Source organism: Molothrus ater, chromosome 4 (assembly GCF_012460135.2).
Source record: "Molothrus ater isolate BHLD 08-10-18 breed brown headed cowbird chromosome 4, BPBGC_Mater_1.1, whole genome shotgun sequence".
NCBI lineage: Eukaryota > Metazoa > Chordata > Aves > Passeriformes > Icteridae > Molothrus > Molothrus ater.
In genome coordinates this window covers 35,159,862-35,178,532 of record NC_050481.2, presented here as the reverse complement: position 1 = coordinate 35,178,532, position 18,671 = coordinate 35,159,862, and the positions used below count along the sequence as shown (strand labels likewise).

Sequence of the window (18,671 nt, the reverse complement as noted above, 5' to 3'; positions counted from 1 at the left end):
GTCTCAAACAGTGATAACTGGATGGCTGTGGAGCCAGCCAGGGATCGTTGGTAATAACAGACAATTGTTGGTACTGACATGAGAAATAACAAGCTTGGCTGGAGAAGAGGCCATGCAGAGGTAGGGCAGCACTTCCCGGGACAAACATCCTCAGTCTAGTTCCGAGAGAGACGCACAACACAGTACAGTGCAAGCACAGGAATGAGGCCAAGGTGTGGGCACAGACTGTAGAGAGGGATCAAGCCTATCCCAGACCCCTGAAGCTCTCCAGCCCATTTCCAGAAAGGTCTGAAAAAATGGACTGCACACAATGGGTAATTTGCACAGAAAACAAGAAACCTGCCTTCCTGGTGAGGAAACCTATCTATTCAAAAGTACCCCCAGCAAGCCCAGGAGTGCCCCCAGGACCTTGGATATCTCATCAGCTGAAATGATGCTGGACTAGTGATCTCTTTTTCTCTCTTCCCTTTCACCCTATCCCTTTATCCAAAACCCAGTGCCATGCACTTATACAGACTAACATTGCAACTTTCATGCCGAGTGTGTAATGCACTAACAAAACTTACTGATTGTTTGCAGACTCTCTGACTTTTGTTGTTCCTTTTGACTACGAGCATTTATGAATCTTGAGTGCTTCCTTCCCATTAAGGGAGACACACCACAATAGCAGAGTGATAAAGTGACAGATGCAGTAAGTACAGCTATTGAAACTTCAAGGCCAGGAGTGCTGACAACAGACTTACTTGGCTTCTTGCTCTGGATCCTCTCAAGCAGCAGTTTTAAGAGGTGAGGAGGGACTGATCTGTGATCAACACCTGGCTCTGCTCACGGATGACATCCTTTGCTTGACTACACAGAAGCCACCTCATTTTTTTAAAAAAAGCTCTCCCAGCCATTACTGGTGGCCATTGTGGTAATTTTCAAAGGATGAAATAAATATATAAATATTTTCAGAGAGACCTGTGAACGTCTGATGTTAATAAACAAGACTGTTAATAGCCTGTTCCAGCTTTTTAATAAAAACAGATATTCTAACTAAAGGAGACGGGAAAAAAATCAAAAGGTAGTTAAGATTAACAAATGGCACCAAAGCAAAGGATTTCCTAAATCAAGTGTGTTAGCAGTTCAGAATGCACAGTAAGTTGCCCTTACTTGAATATTCTTCTCTCCAGCTGTAAAACCTAGTTGAAACGTTGGCAAGGGCATTGCCAAAATTATCTGTATTTCATCAGGGTCTACAAATGGTAGTTTCTGGCAGGAGTGTCTGGAGAGAAAATTACTGCTCAATAGTGCTATCAAGTTAAAAACAAGACTCATGGTGGGTATTTTATGAGGAAAAAAAGAAATTGGTTTCATGTGAGATTTTTAATATTACCAACAAAAAAAAAATCACCTATAGTTTACTAAAAGGCTTTCAGCTAACAGACTGCAAAGAAGGTGAGTTATCCTAAATGTGTTGTTATATAACCACAGAGATGAGGTTAGTTCACTGAGTTCATAGATCAAATTTATTAAAAATAGTCCATCCTCTACCTATCCAAAGATAAACATTCTTTAAAATTTCTTAGGAATAAAAACTGAGATTTTTCTAACTGTGGTAATGACATAAGCACTTAGTGCACAGATTGTTAGGTCTTCTCAGATGTCTTAGAAGCTTTACTGCCTAAGTTAAAAGAATATTCGTGTCTCAGCACAAAACAAATGAAAACTGCTAAGTCTGTAAAAGTGACAGTAACACAAAATTGTCTGCAAGACTAGAAGCAAAAAAAGTCAAATAACAGTTAAAGAAATCTTCAATTTTCTTTCCTAGATATACTCTGGAAATCTGTAGATTCAGTTTTCAAAATCAGAAAATGAATGTGTTTGGAAGCATATGGAGAACAGATTTTTTTCCCATCATATACATGAGACAAATTAAAAGCGGAAAACTCAGGGGAAAAAGCTGCAGTAGATCAAAAACTGCAGATAACACATCAAAATCCAAGAAATCTGGCAGAGAACACTAATTTGGAGATAAAAGTGGAAGGAACTCAAACACAAACTTATCTTTCAGGAAAACAAGTACTTGAATTTAAACTGGCAGCATGTCAAAATATTAAATCACCCCAGTAGCTCTATCTGGAATTTAAACAAAGTACTGAAGTGAAATGCCATTTTTACTATTTCAATTAGGAAACATTTCTTCGTTGTACTTATTGCAGTATGAACATGCTAAATACACATTTGAGTACTTCATCTCCTCTGAAATTTTTAGAGAAATTTACCAAAATATATCAAAAATAAGGAGAAAAAATAACAAAGGTTATTTAACCTTAAGCGAACGTTATTTTTATCAAAGGGTCTGTGCTTCAAGACTGAAGTTTATTCACTTTTTCATTTACTAGTCCTCCTTAGCCCCACAAAGTAAGCACAATCTAATCCTGTAACTAGAAAGCCTAAGGAAAATGCTTAACAAACAAAACAGCTGAATGCCTAGAAAGTTCAAGGGGAAAATACCTGACTATAGACTACACTCTTTGCAAGTTATTAAAAGTAACTGCTGGTACCCAGTATGAAGTTATAAACTCTTTTCTTTACATTTCCAGGAATATACACTCAAGACTACCTACTACATAATACAAACTAATAAGGGCACTCCAGATGTAAACAGATTCGTAACCACTTTAACAGTTTTGCCTAGAATTCTTTCTATTATGCATGAAGCCTATGAATTACTTAATCAACTTCCTTCTCCAATAATAAAAAATATCAGTTCATTAAGTATGTATTTATTTCATTAGTATTTATTAATTACTAATAATAATAATATTAATAATTACTATTAATAATTATAATAGTATTAATAATACTATTAATAATTACTATATCAACAATTTACATTTTTCAGTTTCTATGTTTCTAAAGCAGAGCACATTTTCCAGCAGAAAAAAAAAAATCTGTTTACAGCCCTCTTATCACAGTCAATTTAAATGAGTATTGTTCTGTCTAGACTTTATTCTCTCAGCTGACTTTTCATAAACGCTTCCAAAAATCAAAAACAAGCTTCAAGTTAACTCTAAAAATTTGTAATTGTCAACTTTCTACTATTCTGAGCATCTTCAGTTTGCAAAGCTTGGCATATACACAAGCACAAAGTACTGTACTGCAGAGCCTCCTCGTCCACAAGCACAGTAAAAAGCTGAGCTGACACCTGAACAGCTTTGGCAAGTCAGACAACACAGAACCTGCACTTTAAAGTTATGACATAAGGGAGCAACTGCAACGAGGAGGGCAGAACTGGGAACTTGCTCACAGGCATTAAGCTGAAATCTTAGTTTTGGGAAAATAAGCAGGGAGAGTACAAAAACAGTTCCATGCACATGATCACTGCCACTGCTGACAACTTTTGGAGTTTATTGGGTTACTGCTGCTCTCAAGGTGCCAAAGCATGAAATTTAGGAACGTGCAAAATAGTCTGAGAATTAGGAAATTAACTCAAATTGGCACAATCACTTCTGGCACAAATCTCTTCAGCAGTCAAGCTTCCACTCTACTTTTTTAATTTATGACCAAGTTAAAAATACCCCTACTGCCAAATTATTATAAGACTTTACCCTGAAATCTTGATTTGTACAGTTACACCTATTCACATGCATATGAAGTCAGCTAAATAAGAGCAGGAAAAAACTATCTCAATGTTCCTAGAATGCCTTTTGGCAATGATTGTGAACATGGAACAGTTGTCCCAGCTTTAGTGCTCACACTCAAGGAATGCAACTCTGCTGTTCAAGGTAAGACACACACACACACAGATCCCAAAGCAAAGTGTGTGTGAGGGGGAAAGCCAAACTGTATATTCAGTGAACAGGAGAAGATATATTACACAGCCAGACCCACTTGTTCATAGAATAACCAGCACAGTGGGTTTTCACTCACAAGTTACTCAAACATCAATTTGCTACAAATGTTTGTGTGCAAGAGACCACAACAGGAAATATAAACATGGTCATGAGCAAAACGATGACAAATTCATAAAATAAAGTGGTTCAGGGCAATGCAGTCACAAAGAGAAAAGGCCAACAGCTTCAAGTGTCTTTCCTGGTCAAGAATTTGGATAAGCTTGCTCTTACTACAAGGGGAGAAGAGAGAGGAAGGGGGGGAATTTTACCCAGGATAACTTGAAAGTCTGCACACAGAGAGAACAGTGGAATAGTAAATGACTCAAAGAGCGCACTTTAAAAATTTGGGCAAAGAAAACCTTGGAATACAACAAGTAAAATGTGTTTCTAGAAACATTACAAATACACATTCTGTATAACATCTACCATTATCAGGCAAAGAATTTTTAGGACTGACATACCACATACCAATACTAAACAGAAGTAAACGAGAAACACGCTCCATTTTTCTGAACACCATGTAAATTCTGTTTTCACATGTGTTGCAGAGAGATGCAGAGTCATTGTGTTTCAAGCTATAAGTTTCAAGCTACCTGTAGTTTTCCTAGAGCAGAAGTCCTTCCCACTCTGACAAACTTGCAGCAAGTTTACATCTGCTTGCCAGCCAAAGAGACAAGACATCAACTTTACAGTAGTTAGTGAAAGACTTATTTTAGCAAAAGTGATAGCGACAGCTGGCGGTTCTCTTTTATTATTCTTCACAAAGGTATATTTCCTATAATGCACAAATATTTTTTTAAATTTTACATTACAGCATATTGATATTTCCTTAAATAGAGAAACAGTTTTGATGACTATCTGCTTTCAAATCTGTCATACCAACACATCCTTCATTCAAATAGCTGTATCTGCAAAGAAGTACCTCTGTTGCTAAGGGATACTGAAAATAAAACCCTTCACAGGTCCACCAAAAAGAAAAGCATCTAAAAGCAAAAAGCACACATTCACCTGACAATTTCTTCCACAAACTCTGCACCAGAAGCTTTAGAGGTCCCACAACCTCAAAAATAAGGTGCATATTTTCACACCCAAATGACTACCATTTACCAGTATGTTGCCAAAAATATTTAAGTATCTATTCTAACATAGGTTAGACCTAGAAACATTTTATATTTGGTTGTAAGGCCCTATTTTACCTAGTTTAGTACTTTAAAGTGTGACACAGCAAATTTACTACACTACACAGAACATAGTTTACTATCAGCACACGATTTTCCACTGTCATATTCATAGCCATTCATTTCAAGTGAGAATTGATACACACATGTTTCACAGCCGTTTCCACGGTACTGGCTAGGTCATGGAAGAATTTTGGTCAAGTAGGGAAGATAATATGAAAGAATGCACTCAATATTCAGTTTTAACCTCAGTGACCTGCACGCCCATATAATTATGAGGCTCCAACAAGAGCCTATGACCTCTCTCCCTTGTCTAAGAGCGGCCCTACTAGCCAAACCCGTGAGCCAACATAAAGCGAGTAACTCATGCAGAATAATCCTGGCGAGGAGACCCTGGACACTGCCAGCCGCAGAGCCCCCCGCTTTCCCTATGCTGCCCGGAAGAACACCGGGATGGGGTGACACGGTGTAAACATGCTGTGTTTACACTGTGTAAACACAAGGGGCATTCCCCCCCTCATCCCGGCCTTTCGGGGGAGGCACACGGACGAGGTGAGATACGCGAGGAGCCACCACGTCCGTCCTTCCCAGCCCCGGCCGGCCGGAGCCGCCCCGCTGGCGGGGGCGCAGCAGCCGCTGGGCGGGCGGGGGGTGCCCGCCGCCCTCCTCCCGCCGCCCGCCTCCCGCCGCCTCGGCCCCGCTCGCTCCCCTGCCGTGTCCCCCGGGCCGCGGGGGAGCCCGAGCCTGCCCCGCCCCGCCGCTGCCCGTACCTGCGCGGGCGGCGCCGCCCGCTGATCCCCGGGGAGGCGCTGGCTCATCCTCCCTGCGAGCGCCAGCGGGACACGGGCGCAGCCCCCGGACCCGCGGCCGCTCCGCCGCCCGGCACCGCCCCTCGGCCCGGGGAGGGCGGGGATTGCCAGCGCGCAGAATCGGCGCCCGTCGGGCCCCCGGGGTCAGCATCGCCGTCACTGCTGATTCTGCTTCCCGCGGTCCGCCCGGCGCGGGTCCGTCCCCCGCTCCCGCCCTGCCGCGGAGGGGCGCGGCTTCCCCGAGGCCCGGGAGGGGCCCCTGCCGGGCACCCTCGCTGCGAGGGCGGGTTGAGGGCTCAGGGGGAGGCAGGACAGTCCCGCGCTTCAGAACGGGGTGGAGGCGGTTTCCCAGGTAAAGGAGGCAGAGAGAAGCCGGGTACATCCTTCGGCTTCGGGCTAAACCGCGCCGCCTCTAAATTCCAGGCGCTGCAAAGGCCCGAGAACCTGAGGGTTTTACCTGCGGAGAAAATGCAGGTGTCGGGCTGAGCACGGAGCTCCTGGGTACTGCCAGCCGAGGTGCTGAGGCCGGTCTGGGGTCCACTTAACACACAGAGAATGCAAGTTCCACCAAAACGTGTCAAGTCAAGCAGTGGATTTTTTTTTTTTTTTCCCCTAAGGAAAACGCCCGCTGGTCCGCTTATGTGCAAGGCTAACAAGCCCGCAGGGCGCCGTGCCCTGTGGCACTCGGACTGAGGAGGCGCATTGTGAATCGCGAGGCTCTTTAGCCATAGGTGCTACTAAGGCGCGCTTTGGAGTCGAGAACGGAGGAGCCACAGGTGCAGCCCGACCCTCCCCGGTAAGCGCTGCGCTCAGCCCCGCCGCGGCACGCTTCCCCACGGAGCCCCGCCCCGGGGCTGTCCTGGGGCAGACACGTACCGCCGGAGCCGGGCTGTACGGCGCTGTGGGTCGCGGCTCCTTGGTGAAACACCCGTAGCTGTTTTGGGGGGTTTCCCCCAAAAACGCTGACACCCGCGCGCGCCCCGCCCGTCACGTGACCGTGACCGCGCGTTACCAGGGTGAAGTGCCGCTAAGGCGGGCAGGGCCGCGGCCCCGCCCCGGTGCGGGCTCGCCCAATGGGAGCCGAACTGCGGGGCGGGGCCGCCAATAGGGGCGGATGGGGGCGGGGCCTTGCCCGGCGCGAGGCCAGGTTGGGCAGTCGTGGCCGCGGCGGGCAGGTATGGCGGGGTGGGGCCGGCGGGCGCGGGGAAAGCAGAGGCGGGGCGGCGACGGGCTGGGCCGGGCCGCCCTGCCGGGAGCCGGGCAGGTAGCGGGTGACCTCTTCCAGCCACCCTGGGGCTGGCTGTTCTGGCCGCGCCTCTCGCCCCGGTGCTGGGCTTGCTCTGGCTGTGCGGGGGCGGCGGCCTGGCGGGGCCCGCTGCGGAGCGCGGCCCAGCCCGGCCCCTGCCCTGCCTCTCCCGGTACGCGCGGCCCGGGCCTGGCCGTGCGCTCCGGTCGGGCGGGCTGCCTCGGGATGTGACTTGCGCCGCTCTCCTGCGTGTCCGATGAACTGACTTGCTCCCCTGGGCTTGAAAAGACAACGCCCTGTCAGCGCTGATGTCCTTCTTCTGGACGCCTGTTTTTCCCCTCCACATGGGAAAATAAGCGATCTAACAAATGGAAGACGATATACCCGCTTTGACTGAACTGTGACTTCTCGCCCAAAGGCTGGGTACTGCCCGTTTATATTTGCACGGAGCAGCATGCAGAGGCAGCCCTAAGCTACGCCTAATGCAGCTGTTTGAACTGTAGAGCAACTCTGGTTATTTCATAAGTAGAGTAGGAAGAGAACTTCAGTAGAGTCATGCAGAGTTCAAATTGTATCCCACCTGCTGTGTTGTTACTGTTGCCTGAAAGAGAATATTGAAGTTAGTACCAAGACCTTCTTATGTTTAGAAGTGCAACTTTATATTAAACTATCTTTATGTACTGTAAGAAAATAAAAAACCAACCTTACCAAAACACTGCAGGCCTGTAATTTTAACTTTTTACTTTCCTGGTAGTTATGCTTAGTCTTAGTAAGCTTTGCATCTCCTCTTTTGCAGAACAGATTACTTTAGATCTCTCTTGTTTTGTCTTGCTATGCTTATCAGGCTTACTCATCTTGGTCTCCTTTCATGGTATAGGTCCTGTTAAGCAGCATCTGTGTCTAGTACATGGTAATTCTGTGTAAAAAAAAAAAATCTCAAATTGAGGAGAGACCCTGATTGTGAGACGTGTGATGTGTGTGAAGTTTGGCTCTAAGCTACTAGGACCTCCTGTTGGAAGGAAGCTGGATACAGCAAAGCAGAAATGCTATTAGTTCTTGCAAGTGAGGCTTAAGTGAAGAAAATCCTAGGACACTTTTGTCTTTTTCATCTTATAGAAACTTTCTCAGGGTATGGAAGCTCTTTTTGCTTTAAAAAATATAATCTTTTAGTCTACTGTGAATTTGTTAGGATATTTGTCACTTTGGTCTTTGTTTTGCCGTTTCACTGTGCTGTTCTGACACATCTGTATATTGCCATAGCTTCTGCCTGCAGCTCCCTATTGTCCTGTTTTTACCAAAGTATTTTTTAATATAGAACCTTAAACACCATAAAAATTCAACTGAGTACTCCTTTTAATCTGAAAAGGTAGTCTGAATGGTCAGATAGTACATGGAAAATAGTGATGTGTGCCATTTTGTGATTATATGTTTTATATGCAATGTGAAAAGAGTCTTTCAGTCAGGCTTAAGGCCACACCTCTCTGTATTGAATAATGATTTGAAACATGATGGGGATCTGTTGAATTCAGGCCATTTTTGGCTTCATTATGGTGATAAAAAAGCTGGATTTAGTGCTTCTTAAGAAACAATGCATAGGAATTCCCCTTGCATCCATTGTGTTTCTTCCAAGTAAAGTTGAATTAAGCATTTTTAATCAAGTGCTATAGCTCTATGATGTTTGTGTGCCAGCTGAATCAGAAGCCTTGGCACTGATTGCACTGGTTTATTTCAAGACAAAACAGATCCTTTTTAGTCAAAATGAAGGATGAAACAGGTTTTAGTTATGCAGCCCTTGTTGGCCCAAATGAGCCAACTGTACTAAAATAGAGTTGAGACTAAGAGTAGATGATTTACAGAAAATCAACTGAAGAGACAAATGGATCAACATTTTGAGTTAGAGAAAAATACCATGATCAGGTTAAATCACTAAGTACACCTAATTAAACATGCTCATGGTTTTTTTGTGTTTGTTGGTTTGTTTTTCCAGTACTCAAGTAAGGATGCCTTAAGACGAGAACTATGGATAAATATATCAAAGTACGGAAGATTGGAGAAGGATCCTTTGGGAAAGCAATACTTGTCAAAGCTAAAGAAAATGGCCAACAGTATGTCATCAAAGAAATAAACATCTCTAAGGTAAGTGATTGTTATTAATAAATTCCTGAGCCATTCTTTTTGTACTTCTGTTCTCACAAATCATTATTTTCCTTCTGAAGATGTCAAATAAGGAGAGAGAAGAATCAAGGAGAGAAGTTGCTGTTTTGGCTAACATGAAACACCCAAATATTGTCCTGTATAGGGAGTCATTTGAAGGTAAGGTGAACTAATACTGTAAAACCTGAAGTAACGTGAGTGACTCTGTGCACTTCTTACTGCACATAGTCTAAAAGTCAGGGAGTTTTCTCTCTTTAATCAGTATTTTTCATACTTTTATTACTTACTTCAGTTATTTTCCATATTTTTTCAGGATTCCTATCCACATTTAAAAATAATTTTCCTGATTTTGTAATTCAGGAGAAAGGCGAACAAATAAACAAATATTCATGGCTATACCTTATATAGTATTTGTTTTGGTTGATACTTAAATAAAAGATATTCTCTTGTTTCTCTGGAGCATAAGTCTCCTTGAATATACCCTAGCAACTGGAATGCTTGTGTAGGTTAAATTTGTGTAGGTTAAATTACAGTCTAAATTTGGATATTGATAACCTAGCAAGAGAAGTTTTATGTCCAAGTCTATTGTCTTAGAGTGCAGTCTTCAGTAACTGCAACCATATAATTGCTTTCAGAGCTGGGAAAATAAATGGGACTGTTTACTTCATCAGGCAGTGAAGGAAGGAGAAATATAATTCTACATTGTCTTCACAGTGAATGTCTTGGGAAATGGGCAGAACAGAAAAAAGATTCCAAAAGCCTATTATAAAAGTTAAAATATTATTAAAAGTCCCTAAATATTATTTGAACTGCTGTTTAGAGATTTTGGTCTCTTCTTTCCTTCCTTTCTGCTGACTTTCTTATGTCTTTCGCCTGGGGCTTTCACTTTGTCTTTTCATTAAATTAGATTTTTGTGACATAATCATATTACACAGCCTCACTTCTGGTTTATAAATACACACTGCTTTCTTCCTTGTGGTAGAGGCTGTTCTTTAAGACTGCTTTTTTCTTACAAGGTAGATCCTGTAAACACAAGAATTTGTGTTGCATCTTTATTGGGAGAACACATTGACTTTGAATACCTTGAATATAAAGTTCACAGAAGAAAATTATTTCAGCAATAGATATGCAAGAAATCTAGACTCTTAGAATCATGTTTTAAAATGACACTAATTAAAGATGATAATAAAATACCCAAACAGAGAACTTTAAGGATTTGATGTTTTGAAAGGCAGATTTCAGAAGCATTTTATGGGAGTGAAATTTAAGTGACTTAGATGATTCAATTTGTTTTAATTCAAAGGTTTTTAAGTGTTGTGACTAACTTTTTCATAAAATAGGAGTTCTTTTTCCTTTGACCAGCATGTGACTGATTTTCTGCAGTTATTCATCTCTTCTCAAAATCATGCCTAGTATGTGAGTAGTGTAGTTCTTATGCTTTTGGCAACTTGCAATTTGCTTCTCCTAATCTGTTTTTTCATCAGTAACTGAGAAAACCATAACTTTGAATGAAATGTATTATGTTTGTTCATACCTCCTACTGGAAACTTGCATGGGATTTTTTTGAAGTCTCCTGAGATGTCATTCAAAAAAGAGAAAATAATTGTTTCCATCTCTCATTGTTTGCTGGAGGTTCTCTTATTGTTCTTCAGACTGAAATAAACTGCATGTCTAGTATGAAAGCTGATGGCTGTCATGTTCTGGCAAGTCCAGGTAAAACTCCAAGAAAGAAGAAGGCAAATAGAGGCAACTTAAGATTCCTTTAGGGTAGGGGGATCTATAGGATGTTTGAAAAAAGTTTAAAGATTGGTTTTATATTGTGTTCATAAAATGACACCTTTAGTTTCATAGTGGTTTTGAGGACCATGTTGGAACATTGGTTCATACGTGTAATTCTTCTCCCTCCCTATCAAAATAGTCCAATGTTACCAAAATGGAAAAATTAGGTTTTGAAACTCAAAATAATAAACATATTTTTGCTTGAAGTTTGAAAAAAATAGACTAATATATTATATCTAAAGCTGCATGTGAAAAAGTAAATTTTTTGTTGCTTTTTCTGTGACTGTGTAAAGATATTTAGAAAGTTATGTAAAGAAGAGTCTTGCTTTTGCCTTTTTGAAATACTTTGTCTTTTACTTTACAGAAAATGGTTGTCTGTACATAGTGATGGATTACTGTGAAGGAGGAGATCTATTTAAAAAAATAAATGCCCAGAAAGGAATCCTGTTCTCTGAAGATCAGGTAACAGCAAACTGCTGTTATAGTGTTTTGTTGCAGGATACTTTTTCATGATTTGAAATTATTTTGGTTCATGTTATAAGTATGGTTGCTTAATCTAAAAGGAGATTCTCAAACAGTCATTCTTGTTGCTATTGGTCAATGTAGTATCATTAAAAAGCAAAATCAAACCAAAACACAGACAAAAAAAAAACAACTGCACACAGGAAAAAAAAAAAAAAAAAAACAGAAAGAAAATATGGTTGGAAGTCCTGGGTATGTTACTTGAGATTTTGTCTCTATGTGTAAGATGCTTTTAGAAGTTGGATCTCTTGTGAAGTAAACCAAATCTGAGACATGAAAAATACTGAAAGACAATATGAATATCCTTAAACCTCTGAAATAATTTTTAAAGTTTTTTAAGATGTAGCGGCATAGGATTTTTGTATTGTAATACTGATTTTCATGTGTCATAAGTATAAAATAATATACTTTCTAAGTATAATAATATGAAATATGGAAATATGGAGTTGGCATAATTTAAAAGTTCATTTTGCCAGTAATAAAAATTTAATATTCTGCTGATACACTTCCAATACATTTTGTTTTGCCACAAAACTGGTTATAAAGCAATTTTTAGTGAAGGAGAAGTGACATAGCTTGGAATAAATGAGAGGATTTTAAGTACAGATTTGATTAAATTGAGTAAAAATAAATTATGTAGGATTTAGGGTGGATTTTTTGTTAGGACTTATATGTTTCTTTGTTTATAAATTGTTTCTATGCTTTTGTGTCTGTGTCCAGTAGGATCTCAGTTTACCTGGGATTGGAAATTCTTAGTAGTATATGAAACATTTGGGATATAATTTGTAAAACTTTTAATTTTCTAATTTGATCTCACTTTTTACAAGAAGGACTTCAAATGGAAGTGAAAATTATGTCTTGCATTCTACTATAATTTTGTCATGTATGTACTTCTAAGTAGTGAATATAAAACTACTATTCACATGGCAAAGTTTTTGTCATTAGCCACTTCTTAAATTGTGATTTTTGCAAATTTACCCAAAAAAGGGCATTGTTGGCTTGTTCATAATCTTTAAGTTAGATGTTTGTTGCTTTTCTCATCAAAGTCTACTTTGTAATATTTTTCTTTTAAGACACACAGAATTACTATAAGTAAAATAATTTCTGAGAGCATCAGTAGGCTTCCTAGGACTCTTGGTGGATTAACTGAGTGCAAGAAGACTTGTATTGGCTACAGCAAAAGTGCAATCTTTTAATTTGCAAGTTCCACATCTTAGGCATTTTAGCCAATCAGATCCATGTTGCCTTCCTCTGCTAGGTTTATAATAGGTAATTAAAATAGTAGTCTCAAGCTTAATATCAAATTTGGGTAATAAGCATTCTTCATTAAAAGGTTTGCCTTATACTGACTATTAAGTTTTTAATTATTCTTTGGTATAAATGAAGTGGGTAAGAGAGGGAGGAGGGTAAAATCCAGTTATAATTAAAGTCTGATTTGATAATATCTTGTAAGAGGGAAGTTTTTAGATAAATGATGAAGTTGATGTTGCATTTTCTTTTATTAATAGATTCTGGATTGGTTTGTACAAATCTGTTTAGCACTAAAACACATACATGATAGAAAAATCTTGCATCGGGACATAAAGTCACAGGTATGTAGGTGGCTATTTTTCAACTGAATTGTCTTTCAAAGTGATTGCATTCATATCTTCCTAGTTTGTTTATGGAAACATTTCTAATACTGGAAACCTTTCTTCAGTCTGCTGGAGATTTATGTATTTGTACAAACAGATGAGGCTATTAGATGAAGCTACAGGTGTTACTCATGTATTTATGTGTGGGGAAAGAGAAGATTATGTTTGATAGTGTGAAGTAGTGTTTTTTCATATTAATAAAGTAGGAGTTATATAAGTCTGGTGTTCCATAGCAGTAAGTAACAATGACTTCAGGGGGATTAAATGGTAAAAAACTTTCTTCTTCTCAAAACATGTAGAGAACAAAAAGTGTGCAATTGTATGAATATTTTAATTAACAGACTTTTTAATATTTCTATGTCAAGAATATATTTTTAACCAAAGATGGAACAATACAGCTGGGAGATTTCGGAATTGCCAGAGTTCTGAACAGGTAACTCCTTTTTGATATGGTTTTTCCTCTCACTTAATTTAAATTGCTTTGATCAAGGAAAACACAACCTGTGCACTTCATATGAGTTAACCAGTTAACATCCATCTTTATTTTTCTCTCAGTACTGCAGAGCTGGCACGCACTTGCATAGGAACACCGTACTATTTGTCGCCTGAAATATGTCAGAACAAGCCTTACAACAATAAAAGGTACTAGTAAGGATTTTATTAAACATCTTTAGTAAAAAGAAAAAAAGAAGCTCTTTTAGGAATTTAAAGCTGTTCTAGTCAAATGATGGTGAGCATCTATTAGTTTGTCTCTTACCCAAGTACGTACTGAGCTTCACTGTAGAGGTTGTACCTCTACAGGTAGGTCTGAAGTAGAAAGCAATATCATGGAGAGATGACTTAGCTTAATGCTCCAAGCTCTAGATCTAGTTGTGTTCTTAATTGTGGCTCTACTTTTGCCTGTCTGCACAGTGGTTGTACTGCCTTTGTTTATGCACTACCAAGGTGAAACTCTTTAAGGATGAAACACAGCAATTTGATTATCTGCACACGTGATGTGCATACAGGGGTGGCTCAGCTTGCTCCAGACACCTCGTTTACACCTTTGTTGCCCTAGCAGCAGCCTGTGCCTGGTAACAGTGTCCCCATTGTAATTAAATGGTAATAATTAAATGTTAATAATTAAATGTTAGTAAGTTACCCTTCCACAGTACCAAGCTGTTGCATTCATTGCTGTGAGTGTCTAATCATCATTTCCATTAATTTCTTAAGAGACAAAAATTGTTACAATTACTTCCCTTTAATTTGTTCTACATGGGGTTTATTATCCAATGGTGTTCTAACCAAATCCTGTAATGAATGATGGTAAGTTTAGTTGCTGCTAAACAGAATAAATTGACTTGAGAATTGTGTTTGCTGAATTAAGTGATGAGGGTTTTTTGGATTTTGTTTGTTTAATTACAAGACCTCAGGGAAATGTATATATTTAAACAAAAAAAAGCCTTTGTCCATATTTTGCCTGATTTCTGTGGCTGAGATGGTTCTAAATCAGAAGCCAAAATAGCATAATCTGATTTTCAAGATGGCCTTATTTTGGTTGATGAATTAGTTTGGGGATTTTTGTTTCCTTAGGGTTTTGCAGGGTCAAAGAAGTCCATAGAGGGGAGCTTGTGCATACTCAAAAATCCACCCTTTTCCTCTTCGGAGATACAAGTTAACTGGCAATGTTAACCTAGAACTAAGTGTTAAAATAATGTGTTCTCTTTGATTTAGTGATATCTGGGCCCTTGGTTGTGTTCTCTATGAAATGTGTACACTTAAACATGCGGTGAGTAGAAACTTTGTGTCCATAAAAGAATAGTGATTTCAAACAGAATTTATTTCTGATGTCATGCAGATTTATTTTAGTTGATGAAATGCTTTCATGGTAGCTGTTTGAAAGTTACCTTCAGCATTTTCATCTCCACTTTCTGTGCCAAGCAACACTTTTCATTGATGTTTTGCTCCATGCCAGTCTCTCAGCTGTGTTGGCACTTTTGTTTTTAATGGATTGTATTAGCTGAAAAACTTGTTAGGTGTTATAATAAAGGATACTAGGAATAGTGGGGGCATTTGTAGGGTTTTTTATTTGGTTGGTTTGGGGATTTTGTTGGTGGTGGTGTTGTTGTTGTTTGGGATTTTTGGTTGGTTAGGTTAGGTTTTATTCCAAAAAAGCTTGAATTCATTGAAAGCTTCATTGAAAATCTGAATTTGTATTCTGCTTTTTTGCGGATGGATTAATGTATTTCTGTTTAGAACAGAAATAGTGCTTACAAAAAGCTCCCAATGTGGAAGAGTTGCCTTTTTCCAGTTTTTTTGGTTTTTTTCTTCTATCTATGTGTGTTATAGTTTGAAGAGTATGTCTTCATCATCCATTTTTCAGTTATGAAGGGAAGAAAATGTTTGGGGTTTTTTCTGTCCTTTCCACAGACTTTTTTGTGGATTTTGTTTTGTTTGGAGCTTGTTAGTAGCTGTTTTTGTTAAAAGAAAAAGATTGTAACAACATGAAAATGGAAAGAACTATTTTCAAGGGATAAGGATTTCATTTCATTTCAAGCTTTTGTAATTTCTTCTTGCTTGATCTTTTATGTGGCAGTACTGCTGACAGTGTTTAATTTCGGAGAGTCGATGTCAACAATTTGTTTTCTGTAAGCTGGGTAATACATATTGTTTTCTTTTTATTGTACAAAGGAATTGAAATGGTGCTCTCTGTTACCTGAGATTAAACTGAAGTCTGAGCATTCCCTTGGATTTCACTCTGAATAAGTGTGAACCTCACATTCTCTAATTTGTAATGGGGGGTTGCTAAAAAAGGCAGAAGGCATGTTGTGGTTCAAAGCCTTTGGAAGAGGAGATCAAGCAGATAATTATTTTTTCCTTAGTTATATATCATTGTCAGTCTAGATCTGGAGGCAAGTAATTACTTGATAGCAACATTATGTCTCCATAGTATGAAGTACCTGTATTGTGATGTATTTTTAATTAGAATTTTAATTTGGATACATGGCAACAGATTATTTTGAACTGCTGGTGTTGGCCCTGGAAATGTGTGTGTTGCCTTGAAAATGTGTGTGTTGAGGCAAAGGAAGGTGCACACTGTTAGCTTGGTTTCCTCATCATCTGTATGTGCAGCCTTGCATGAGGACAGGTGATAAGAGTAACTGTTCTGTTCCTTGTGTGATACAGTTTGAAGCCGGTAACATGAAGAACTTGGTCCTGAAGATAATCTCTGGGCCTTTTCCTCCTGTTTCTATGCATTACTCCTACGACCTACGTAATCTGCTGTCACAGCTATTTAAAAGGAATCCCAGGAATAGACCATCAGTAAACTCCATATTGGAGAAAAACTTTATAGCCAAACGGGTTGAAAAATTTCTCACACCAGAGGTATGGAGTCAGTTTGAATTCTAACTTTGCTAATAAAAACATCATAGGACTTTCCTTTTTCTTTATCTTAATGTTAGTATATTACATTGAAAACTAGAGTAATAGTTTTCCCTAGAATAGTTTTCTTATAGACAGGGTCAGTTGAGGAAAAACTAGTTTTACAATGGACTGTAAAGAAAAGTCTCAAATTATTAAGTGTTTTGTAGTTTCCATAAGTAAATCCAAAGTGATATTTTCTGAAGTGCATTGTTTTGTGTGTTTTTCTATAGCATGAGGAATCACTACTGAGATGATTTTTTAGATATGTATCTTTTCATAAAATGCTGCTGTCAATTATTTCAGCATTGTTGCTGTATAGAATCTCTTGAATCTATTTTTTGTTTGTAATTTGGAATGGCCTGAGGGCCTGCTGTGGAAAATAATGCTAAGTAAAATAATCTTTGAATTTCTTGAGGTTTAAATGTATCATGTGTATGTACCCTCAAAGAAGTTGCTTCCTATTCTGTTTAAAATCTATTCATATAATTTTATATCTAATAATGTCATTTTAATATGAATCTAGTCAAAAGAGATCAAGATTAACAAGTGAATAATAGTACTGGTATGAGGTAAATAAATATAGAAGAGAAAGGACATGGAGGAAGTGCAGTATAAATAATTCTAATGGATTCTAACTCAAAACTAAAGAAATGTCTTGAAAAGGCCATATATAATTTGAATTTCTGTGTTGAAATAGACTTTCAGCTGACTTCAGATTGAAGTCCCAAAGAAAGGTAAAATTCAGCAATCTTTACAGATACGTTTGTTCTAACATTTACAACAGTAATAGTTTGATCTGGTCTTGTTTCCAGTAGCTGGAATGGATATGAAATTTTTATTTGGAGTTAGTCAGTCAAAGTATAATTAGTAATAGGCTGTGTCTATCTCCAGATGGTGATACTAATTTGTCCTAGATGGAGTATGAATACTTAGATGCAATTTTTCCAACTGTACTACTGCTGTGTGTGGCTTAGAAGTGTTATCTAATATTTGAAACAACCAAAAAAAACCCCACACAGAAAGCACCTTTTATGAAATGTATCAGTCTGGTACATTCATATTCAGCAGGAGGTGGTCATTCTGTGATACAGCTGTAATGCTTATTTTATTGCAGTATCATCCATGGCTAGTGCTGTTGTCCTCTGTTTTCCTTAGTCTAAGCTTAAAAATTATTTCATAGTTGACATCTTCAGGATGTTGCAACTGTTGCTGAAATCCCATTTTTAAATATCGGGAAATCAGTCTTCCAGTTTTATGTAAATTCTTTCTTTATCTTCATAGTTACTAAGTTGGATTAAAGAGCAGATCTAAATTAGCATCAATTTTTAAAAAGGAGAGGGGGCACTTTGGAAGATACTAAAGAGTCAGGTTTCTTTTCTGTCAGTAAAGGTGTTATCGTGGAAACATCATAATTCAGTTGCTACAGCTTACCACTCAAATAAAAGCTTCAAGACCATTACTAAGAAACTGTAGGAAACTGTGTGCCTTCTGGTTTACAAAATCTTTGATGCCAGACTCTCCAGATTAAAAATTTGTTTTGCCATTATGTGCAGAGCCCTAAGTTCTGCATTTTGGTTCTTGTTTTAGGGTTTTTTTTAAGCTTTAACTCCTCAGCATTGTAACTGACTGGTACAAATCAAAGGAATCTCAGTAGTTCAAGATTCTGTAAGACTATTCCTGAACTGACACTTTTCATTTATCCTTGCTGCTCTTCCTTGAATACTTTTCACTTCTACTATATAGATTTTGAGGTGTTTGGTTCAGAACTACCTACAGTATTTAAGATGATGGCCTATTAATATTTAAATATTCTTTGTCTTGTCTCAAATTTTTCACCTCAGTAGGACTGCTTTCCATATTTTATTATTCTAATTTTATATGCCTTACAGCACACCATATGTGTTTTTCCAGATACCCACATATGTGGTCATCTTCCCATCTTGAAAAGGATAGCAACACTTTAAAACTGCAAGCATTTTTAAAGAACTATTTTTTGACACTAGCTCTATGAGAAATTGAGATGAACTTTGGCAGCTACTCAGAAATCTAAAATTAATTATGCATAA

General features: G+C 38.9%; 2 protein-coding genes across 14 annotated transcripts in view; one reads left to right on the top strand and one right to left on the bottom strand.

Annotated features, from left to right (window-relative positions):
* CLCN3 (chloride voltage-gated channel 3) overlaps positions 1 to 5,949 on the bottom strand; it is a 60,314-nt gene extending 54,365 nt beyond the window's left edge. For both annotated transcript variants that reach the window (XM_036382621.2, XM_036382618.2), the window contains exon 1: positions 5,827 to 5,949. The gene's annotated coding sequence lies outside the window, so the exon portion shown is untranslated. The remainder of the gene's footprint in view (positions 1 to 5,826) is intronic.
* A 123-nt stretch (positions 5,950 to 6,072) lies between these two features.
* NEK1 (NIMA related kinase 1) overlaps positions 6,073 to 18,671 on the top strand; it is a 44,032-nt gene continuing 31,433 nt past the window's right edge. For 8 of the 12 annotated variants that reach the window (XM_036382193.2, XM_054514604.1, XM_054514603.1 and 5 more), the window contains exons 1-10: positions 6,073 to 6,217; positions 6,483 to 6,661; positions 9,099 to 9,247; positions 9,328 to 9,424; positions 11,409 to 11,506; positions 13,075 to 13,158; positions 13,566 to 13,633; positions 13,756 to 13,842; positions 14,914 to 14,968; positions 16,366 to 16,566. In XM_036382193.2, the coding sequence (XP_036238086.1) occupies positions 9,131 to 9,247; positions 9,328 to 9,424; positions 11,409 to 11,506; positions 13,075 to 13,158; positions 13,566 to 13,633; positions 13,756 to 13,842; positions 14,914 to 14,968; positions 16,366 to 16,566 (807 nt within the window). In that variant the 5' untranslated portion in view covers positions 6,073 to 6,217; positions 6,483 to 6,661; positions 9,099 to 9,130. Of the gene's footprint in view, positions 6,218 to 6,482; positions 6,662 to 7,018; positions 7,041 to 9,098; positions 9,248 to 9,327; positions 9,425 to 10,605; positions 10,682 to 11,408; positions 11,507 to 13,074; positions 13,159 to 13,565; positions 13,634 to 13,755; positions 13,843 to 14,913; positions 14,969 to 16,365; positions 16,567 to 18,671 lie in introns of those variants that run through there. The other 4 variants (XM_036382187.1, XM_036382188.2, XM_036382194.1 and 1 more) reach the window with 4 other exon arrangements.